Here is a 9,020-nt window from a genome sequence, read left to right on the forward strand (position 1 = left end):
ACCTAGTCCACATCATATTTGATTGTCCTATTCTGGAATTCCATGCTCTTCCTTTTAGAAGCAGCACTCCAAGACAGCTCTCTCGACAATCCCTTAAATCCTAATGATTTGATTATTCACGCCCTATGCAATCCCTCCGCCAAGATATGCCGCTTGTTTGCGAGCTTTGGTATCGCTTGTGATCGTAACATTTAATTTGAATTGCGCGCTGTTCCTCTGCGGCTGGCCTGTGACGCTTCGGTGCTGGCTTTTGGCCTACCATCCATCCTACTATCCATCCTGTCCTAGCGACACGTCTACTGCCGCTTGCCACCCCATCGCGTGGGTCGGAATTATATTTCTGGTTCCGCTTAGGATTATTAATTATTCTGGTTGTCGCTTTTTAGCGTCACGCAGCGCAGAAGCCCCTATAATCTATATTTGTCTGTTATACGCTCTTGAATACTTTACAACGTGATCCGTATTATCTCCGCTTACTTTATGGAGACAATAACTAAGAAGAAGAAGAAGAAGAAGCACTGGCAGTGAATTTTGGAACGCATCTTAAAATTAATCGAAGTTGGTTGAAGTGGCCCTCATTGAGTTGGCAACATTGTTGGGCTCACCATCACACTTTAGAGATAATTTCGTGACGTTACGAAGAAAGAAAGAAAGATATTGGTATTTGTTTTCAGTGTTAACGTTAATTAGTTGATATATCGACTTGATATCGTAAGTGTAGTGATCAGCTGTGATCAGTAGATTATTATGGAGGAAGATTATTTGACGATATTGAAAATTCTTATGATAGGCGAATCCAATGTAGGGAAATCCAGGTAATTTGCATAGTATAATTCATTCTTGCATCGAAACTATAATCGCCGATCATTTCCAGCATACTCCTCAGGTTCACTGAGGATGAGTTCTATGAAAACATGCAGAGCACAGTCGGGATGGACTACAAGACAAAGCAGGTTACCATCGACGACAATGTAGTAAAACTTGCTATTTGGGTTTGTAATCACAATAATATTTTTGTAACAAGAGGATAACTTAATCTATGTATTATGATTTATTAAAGTGCGCTATTTATAGGACACTGCCGGCCAGGAACGATTTCGCACATTAACACCGAGTTATTACAGAGACGGTCAAGGTGCTATCCTAATGTATGATGTTACGGATCGAAATACTTTCGTAAAATTGGAGACATGGCTCAATGAGTTGAATACATACTGTAATAAAACGGATATCATCAAGATGGTAGTAGGCAATAAAATAGACCTGTCAAATAGAGAGGTCAGCACCGAAGAAGGTCTACAATTTGCTAGAAGGCACCAGACTCTGTACATTGAGAGCAGCGCAAAAACGGCAGATGGCGTAAAATGTTGCTTTGAGGAACTTGTACAAAAGGTATATCAGAATTTACATTAGTAACTGTTATATATAATTTTATATATAATACGATTCAGTGAAGATTACAATTACTAGGTAATTAAAAATGTTCTGTTGTTTTTATAGAACTACAAAATTTAGTATATATGATGTAAAAGATTTAATAGATTGCATTACAATGCCAGTGACATTGAAAACAAGCATTGCAGAATCTACTTTCAAAAAAACACTTTATACAATTTAAATTTTTATTAAGATTTGATAATCGTGATGATATTCAAAAATGACTTGCGTGAAGATACACGTTGCCCTATTTTATCTTTCCACATAGCGCGAGTGGATTTATAACTATTATTACTATTACAACTTATTATTTATAACATATTTAATTATTTAGAATCGCTTTCTTGCCTCAAATCTTAATAAAAATATATTCATTCGACGTGTATTCACTCAAACTGAAAGAATATAGTAGAAAAACGCAATAATTTGTCTCATGAAACAGTTATTAAGAGTTAAAGTTCGAGTTTCGCCAGATGAATGATCACATTTTCCTGCCAAATTCTTTTATTTTTAGTAAATACACGTTGAATGAGTATATTTTTATTAAGATTTGAGGCAAGGAAGCGATTCTAAATATTTACCCTTATTTATAAATCTATGTAAAATATGACATTGTATATGTAACAGATTATACAAACACCTGGTCTTTGGGATACTTATTCTACACGACTGTATGACAATGGTACTATAGGTGGTGCAAGGCATCGAATGGGAAAGAGAGGAATGCAGTTGAGTAACGATCATCCACAGCAAGATGCGTATTCAAACTGTTATTGCAGTTTGCTGTAATCGACTGTGAAAAGTATGTGTGCTGATAACAATAGTGTATACAATGTGTTAAGTTTGGAAATCTTGCGCGAAAAGTAAATTTCGAGGGATACACATTGAGTGTAATTCGGAAAAGATCAAGCTTAATAGGTCACTATTTCATACAAGCTATAAGTTCAGTTTGTGCGAAACTTATCAGAAGATAGGCATGTATATACTTTGCTTCTATCAAGTACACATCTAAACGTACAAACTATCGTTAGAGACTAAGTTGAATCTGGCTTAGAAATCTATGATGTCGAGCAAAATTTTGTGTTCGTGTAAATACATGATTTACAAATACTAAAGAAATATTCGTAGACACACTCAAGACATTTGTATGGACCCTAGTCGGTGACAGTGTGTGTTAACCACGTTTTTGTACAAGTGAATTCGAACATTTTTATAGTCTTTTCGATTGTGTTTGACGTTTTATATTTTGCACATATACATGCGCTTGACGCATATCATTGTTACATTTGAAAAATATGTATCATAATGTAAAAATATATCTAAGGATGTTGTTTCATTACTTTGTCGATTGTGTGTGCTAATTTTTAGGTTTCATATACGTATCTCTTATCAGAAATATATACGCGCCAAGAAAGTGGTGAGTATATATTTTATATAGAGATCTTATAATACAATTATATATGATAATGATATATAGTGTATCCCAGAATTCGTATATTATATACGGAATGCAATCTCTGCTCAGAACTTTATCCTTCGATAAAATTATATTCTAGTAATGTTTGAATGAGTAATTTATATATACATAGTAATTTATATATATATAATTTATATATATATAAAGTTAACGAAATTTAAAGCGCTTTAAATTACGAAATTAGAGATAGTGTATGTGTATGGTTACTTTTTCTTTAAAGATTTAAAAATACCTGTACATGATAGCTAAATATTATCACATTTAGAATATAACTTACTTAATAAGAAATAGGTATCAGAAGTCTTCTAATTGATATCTCTGAAGTAACTGTCGAAAGTAAAATAAGTTCACATATTTTTTAATAATTCAATTAGAATATTAAGATTAGGGACAAATAGATTAGATTCAAAATATTTCGTGCTCTCTAAAGATATGAATCTGAAAAAGTCTAATTAAATGTTTTTTGAAATACATGCTCACAATACAAGCTTGCAATATCTTCCTTTTATATACATACTTTAAGTAGCAAAGTGACACTATCGTCATTTTGATGTCAAAATGACAGTAAATAACGTTAGTTTATTGTCTGTTTACATCTGAATATGATTTATTTTAGTGTTGTAAATTCATATTTAGGTAAATGTTCAGTAGAATGCCTCCCTCTTCGATTTTTTTGTAATTTTGTAAAATTTATGTATTTTCTTGCGTAGAATACATTCTGAAAAGGAAAAGCATTGCTCGTCTCGTTTTCTTATTATTTAATTTTAAAATTTGATATTAGTAAGTTGAAAAATGACAATTTAATAACGTTTTACATCGCATTAATGCGTTGTTATTTATAAATTAATAGCGTTTTTTTTACTGTAGCGAGTTTTAAATCGACCTAGATTGGATTAATACTTTGCTATTGGTTGACGTTACATGCTCTACTAATAGGAGAGTTTGCTGTGTCATTAATCTAATCTGGATCAATTCAAGATGTTGTATACCTCTCTGTAATTGATCCAAGATGACATCTGTCTGTGATTGGATGCGTGGACTGGCGTGAGCCTTATTTTGAGCATGTGTATCTTTGGTAAATTTTTGGCAGCATTTAAAGGAATGGAGAATATGCAGATATACATTTTGAATCATAAACCAATTTAAATTGTAGCAGCGGATAGTTTGTGATTCAAATTGTATATCTGCATATTTTCTGTTTTAATTAATTAAAAATACGAATTTTCTTATACATATAATTAAATTGTAAAAAAAAAATTTTCTAATGTAATTAAGTTGTTTTTTACTATTATTAAGCTGTTCGAACTCCATTTTATACTTAATTTATATTTGAACTGATATTAATTCATAAATGACAACATTAATGAGCATGCGCAGTTGTAAAACATATTATTAAATTATCATTTTTCAATTTACCAACATAAAAAACTTTGAAATTAAATAAGAAAACGAACTTGAGCGATGATATTCCGTCTCGGAGTATATTCTACGCATGAAAGTAAACAAATTTACAAAATTACAGGAAAATCGAAGAGGGACGGCTATACTAAACATTTTTAACCATATTTAACACTTATGATTTTAAGAAATTTTTTGTTTAAAGATTTATTTTGCTTTCAATGATATCACAGTTAAAAAATTTTCTCTATTACACACAAAATAAATAATAATATTTAATTAAATATCATGCATCAGTCATTATGAAATATTTCCAAGTAAAACAGTGTATATGTTCAACGTGCATCACCACTGATTCATAAGCATAATTTAGAGCGCTTATTTTAGAGATTTAAATTGTTATTAAAAACTATTTAAATATAATTTTCCTAGAGGAAAAAGTAGCTTTTTTTACCAAAGAGAATCCGTACAATGCATTTCGCGAAAGGTTGCGAATTTCTGAGAAACTCTATATAAATTATATATTATAATTTATTTATTTGTAAATAAAAAAAACATTTTGTGTACATGTAATATATTATTTCAATATAAAAAAAGATATACATACACATACACACACGCGATGAACAATTATGAACGATAACCAATCTATAACAATTGCCAAAATAATAGCTTGCATTTTGACATTTATAATGTTTCCGTAAAATGACTTAGAGAGAGAGAGCATTTAGATACTTTTTTAATTTGTATGATTATATCTATTTGAAAATGTCAGATATGCAAAATATAACAGAAGAGGAGGCGTTATGTGAGACAAAGTTATATATAAAATTGACAAATAAAGGAATGTTTATCTACGGTGGATGGAGTAACGAAAGATTACTCAATTTGTTAAAAAACAAACTTGTGCGACGTAACAATATTAAATCCTTATCCGTATGTACCGATACGCAATGCAATAAATCATTACATTTTATTATGCACAGAGGAATATATAATGAATGTATTTTACTGAAACTAGAAGAAAAAGGTAGATTTTCTCATGAGAATTTCTATCCATTTCGTTATTTATCGTTCTATTATATTAAATAGGTAAATTTATATAGTAAATTTTAGGCATGTCACCTCAAAGTATTGTGAAGGCAATGAAATATGGTCTTCTTGGACTTAGTTCTGAGGAACTGAAATATTTCGAAGATTTTGGAGCAAAAATAAATGAAGATACATGGATGAAAAAACTTGATGATAGATTTATTTGGAATTTAGCTGCTACTGGATTAACTGAAGATCAATGTTGGACTATTGTTACATATGGACTGGTGTCTCAAGATAAAAGTATATTGTATCGGCTTTTATCGAGTGGCATTGATGTTCCAGGAATTATAAATTGGCAGGGAAAAGTTAAGCCAATTTCATCAACAACAATCCGTTTTCTGAGAAAGCTTGGGATCGATGAAAACACTTGTAATTATGTAGAAAAGAATGGTATCGATGATGAGACAGAAGATATTCTAATTGATCTTGGATACAATGAATATAAGAAAAAAGAAGCTTTGGAAGTAACCGAGGTGTCTTATAATTAATTTCAAGGAATATTAGATAAAGTGCATATAGAAAAATAAATCTATTTTAAAATTGAAATAATTAATAGGAAATATTATGTGACTGCAATTTAACAATATTAGAATCATACTCTACTTTCTTGGAAGGAAAAACCTTTGACACAAAATCTGATAATTCATCGAAGACATCTTGTTTTTGTAGTTTAGATGACATTTGTTCAAATATTTTTGTCACAAGTATGCAGTGTAATCTTACCTCGTGCCCTCATTATTTGAATTTATTGCCGAAAGAACAAGCCAGTAAAACTCTGACAAGAAATGATTATTTGAAGTATTTTATAGCTTTTACAATTATATTAATAAATTTATATGAAATAAGTATGATAATGTAATAAATTATATAATGCATATATAAATGTATATATAGACAAAATGTGTTGATACCACTATCATGGGCGATAAGCAGAGTTTTGAGATATCGTCCATCAGATCCCATACATTACATAGCCTATCAACTGCTACGTTGGAAGTATGGAAATGTTCCACAAGAGGAAATACACGATTTTCAACAAATTATTGCTTCGAGTTCTACAATTCTGATGAATCAAGAGCTTATGGTAAAACATACATTTAGTATTTTTTAGTAATAGATAATATTCAACACATTTAAATAAAATTAAAATAAAATCAGCTAATACAGAAAATATCATTTTTAGTTTATATAGTTTATAAAATATATAATTTTGTCAAATAGCAAGAACGTGAAGGAAAAAACGTCACTAGATGCTCGAATAAAGCTGCTGTGAAAGATATTGCTTATGTCGTGTGTCCAGAACAGAAATTATATCGCGTTAAAGAATGTTATTGGAAATGTACAAAAATGCCAACATATGATCGGCTTTTACAGCAAACAAAAATGAAATTTACAAAAAGAAGGGATACATTGAATAGTGAAAGAATAAAATGTTTTAAAAATTAAAACGAACATTTTCTCTCTTGAAAGTTTGCTAAATAAGACAAAGGTTTTCAATGGAAAAAATTTCTTAAAAAATTCGTTTATTTCATATTTGGACTTGTACATTCATCGCAAGTTTATCAGAAGAATATTTCAGTGCAAAAATTGCACGAGAGTATTACATGGAACGGAATGGAATGAATGTCTGACATCACAATGAAAGATGTTCGTAATACATTCTGGCAGTGATTAGAATTGTAAATTCATTAATATATGTGAGATACTAAACGCATTTTCTGATTTATTCTATTTTATTGTGTGTCTCGATTAAACATTTTTAATGCATTTATGATAATCTCGTACAACGCATATATGAGAGAAATGTGTTATATGATTTATCTTGAAAGAAAGACCTTAAAATACGAAATACGTGTATAGTCAGTCGCCTGTGAATTTGAGATTCTCTCTCTAATCTAGCAATAAAACAAATTTACGACTTCCACAGCTCTTTTTTATCACTTTAAAATATATAATATTCATTAATTTTACGTATGCGTAAAAATTATTAAAAATAAAATTAAATATATATATTTTCACAATTACGTGACATTTTACATAAAAAAAAAATTAAATTATCTTCCTATGAAATTAGTCAAACGTCGAAATTTAATTCACATACAACCGTTAAAATATTATCTAGTTGAATGATGGCTTACTCGCGTTAATCCTATTTAGGGATTATCCCTGTATTTGCATTGTAAAAAACGATTCCTGCAGATGTAATGATTCAGGTACTACTGTGATGAATCAATTATATAAACTATTTGAATAGATAAATTTATTAAGAAAACGATAAAAATAAAGGCAGTTACTGTTGAGCTCTACGAATTCACTTTCCAGTTCAACTTCTTCATATGAATAACTATCTCCATTCCGATGAAAATTACGGCAAACTTCAATAAAATAGCAACGTATCAAAATATATTTTTGTATCTATCTTGTTTGGTCTATTATCCTGAGCTGCTAACAGAATGAGTTTCAAAATGTTACACAGATCGACTTTTCGCGCGTTAAGTAAAAACTGGAAGTACAAAGTATACAGGATGTTTGATAAATAATGATAAAACTCTCGCATAGGGATAGAGCGGACTAAACTGAATCGAAAAGTCCTCTACCATTTTACAATTTTCACAATTTAACAAAATATTGATTACTAAAAATCGTCAAAAATTAATTTTTAGTAATTTTTTATTCAAGTACTATCAATTTTAGAGAGAATTTTTTCAAAATTTTTTACCGCATTTTTTCATGTTGGTAAAAAAGTTGTCAATATAAGAAAATGCAGTACTAAAAAGTTGATAAAAAATTCTAAAAAAATTCTTAGAACTCTACGAGAAGAAAATAAATAATTTTTATCTCTTGTTGTTTTTCTGTAAATTTGATAGTAATATATACTCGAAAAAAATTATTGAAAATCAATATTTGATAATTTTTAGTAATTGATATCTTGATAATTATTGCGAAAATTGTAAAATGGTAGAGAACGTTTCGACTCAGTTTAGTTCGTTCCACTCCTACGCAAGAGATTTATTGTTACTTATCAAACACCTGTATATATATCTATATATATACATATATATATATATATATAGAGTAATATATCTAATCCTATATCTTTTCTGGACGTTTCGTGGCGATCTACTGTTATCGGTCTCGAATATCTTGTTATAAAATTCATCAAAACGTAGCTGTGATTCGTTGAAGGAACGAGAATTTTCCTTCCAATTCGATCATCTGTAGAGTGACTCAATAGAGACCCGTTTACGCAGTCGAAGAATATACTTTAAACAGAATAAACTTGGAGCTTATTAATCTTGGCTCTTTCCTCTTCAGTATCATCTCGGCAGATCATAAGCGTGTGAGATAGACCACATGTAACGGCAGTAATGTATAAACCTTCCAAGGCTTTTACCTCCATTGGAGTCGTCGACGACTTTCGCATTTCACCAAAACCCTAGGAGAAAAATTACATCTTGGAAATCATTTAATTAATGTGATTTGTGTGACTATGATTTTTACATGCTGAAAAATAGGATGTTAGAGCAATTTCTTAGCAAAAGATTTGATTTTGATTCATGAAATTTTTTGCATATGATTTATATTAATACATGTTAAGAAAATATTTTATTGA

At 30.0% G+C, this 9,020-nt stretch overlaps 3 protein-coding genes across 3 annotated transcripts in view; 2 read left to right on the forward strand and 1 right to left on the reverse strand.

Moving 5' to 3' along the window:
- Positions 1-596: 596 nt before the first annotated feature.
- Positions 597-2,757, forward strand: LOC108749282 (ras-related protein Rab-18-B-like). Its single transcript, XM_018487867.1, has 4 exons — positions 597-815; positions 875-992; positions 1,075-1,392; positions 2,065-2,757. Exons 1-4 carry the CDS (start codon positions 748-750, stop codon positions 2,224-2,226), a joined length of 666 nt encoding a protein of 221 aa, XP_018343369.1. The 5' UTR covers positions 597-747; the 3' UTR covers positions 2,227-2,757.
- A 2,153-nt stretch (positions 2,758-4,910) lies between these two features.
- LOC108749438 lies at positions 4,911-6,530 on the forward strand. Its single transcript, XM_018488161.1, has 4 exons — positions 4,911-5,342; positions 5,429-5,880; positions 5,964-6,205; positions 6,302-6,530. Exons 1-4 carry the CDS (start codon positions 5,081-5,083, stop codon positions 6,516-6,518), a joined length of 1,173 nt encoding a protein of 390 aa, XP_018343663.1. The 5' UTR covers positions 4,911-5,080; the 3' UTR covers positions 6,519-6,530.
- Positions 6,531-8,511: 1,981 nt separating this feature from the next.
- The window catches only part of LOC108749245 (protein RCC2 homolog), a 3,740-nt gene continuing 3,231 nt past the window's right edge, over positions 8,512-9,020 (reverse strand). Inside the window, exon 4 of the mRNA XM_018487813.1 lies at positions 8,512-8,843. Coding sequence (XP_018343315.1) covers positions 8,673-8,843 — 171 coding nt within the window. The 3' untranslated portion in view covers positions 8,512-8,672. The remainder of the gene's footprint in view (positions 8,844-9,020) is intronic.

The sequence above is a fragment of the Trachymyrmex septentrionalis genome, unplaced genomic scaffold (genome assembly GCF_001594115.1).
Source record: "Trachymyrmex septentrionalis isolate Tsep2-gDNA-1 unplaced genomic scaffold, Tsep1.0 scaffold11, whole genome shotgun sequence".
NCBI classification, from domain to species: Eukaryota; Metazoa; Arthropoda; class Insecta; order Hymenoptera; family Formicidae; genus Trachymyrmex; species Trachymyrmex septentrionalis.

Bases quoted from the DNA above. Each gene is read 5' to 3' on its own strand.
- LOC108749282 (XM_018487867.1), top strand. From the start codon at position 748: ATGGAGGAAGATTATTTGACGATATTGAAAATTCTTATGATAGGCGAA. The intron at 816-874 runs GTAATTTGCATA...GATCATTTCCAG, and splicing joins TCCAATGTAGGGAAATCCAG to CATACTCCTCAGGTTCACTG. The intron at 1,393-2,064 runs GTATATCAGAAT...TATATGTAACAG, and splicing joins TTGAGGAACTTGTACAAAAG to ATTATACAAACACCTGGTCT.
- LOC108749438 (XM_018488161.1), top strand. From the start codon at position 5,081: ATGTCAGATATGCAAAATATAACAGAAGAGGAGGCGTTATGTGAGACA. The intron at 5,881-5,963 runs GTGTCTTATAAT...AATAATTAATAG, and splicing joins AAGCTTTGGAAGTAACCGAG to GAAATATTATGTGACTGCAA. The intron at 6,206-6,301 runs GTATTTTATAGC...ATGTATATATAG, and splicing joins ACAAGAAATGATTATTTGAA to ACAAAATGTGTTGATACCAC.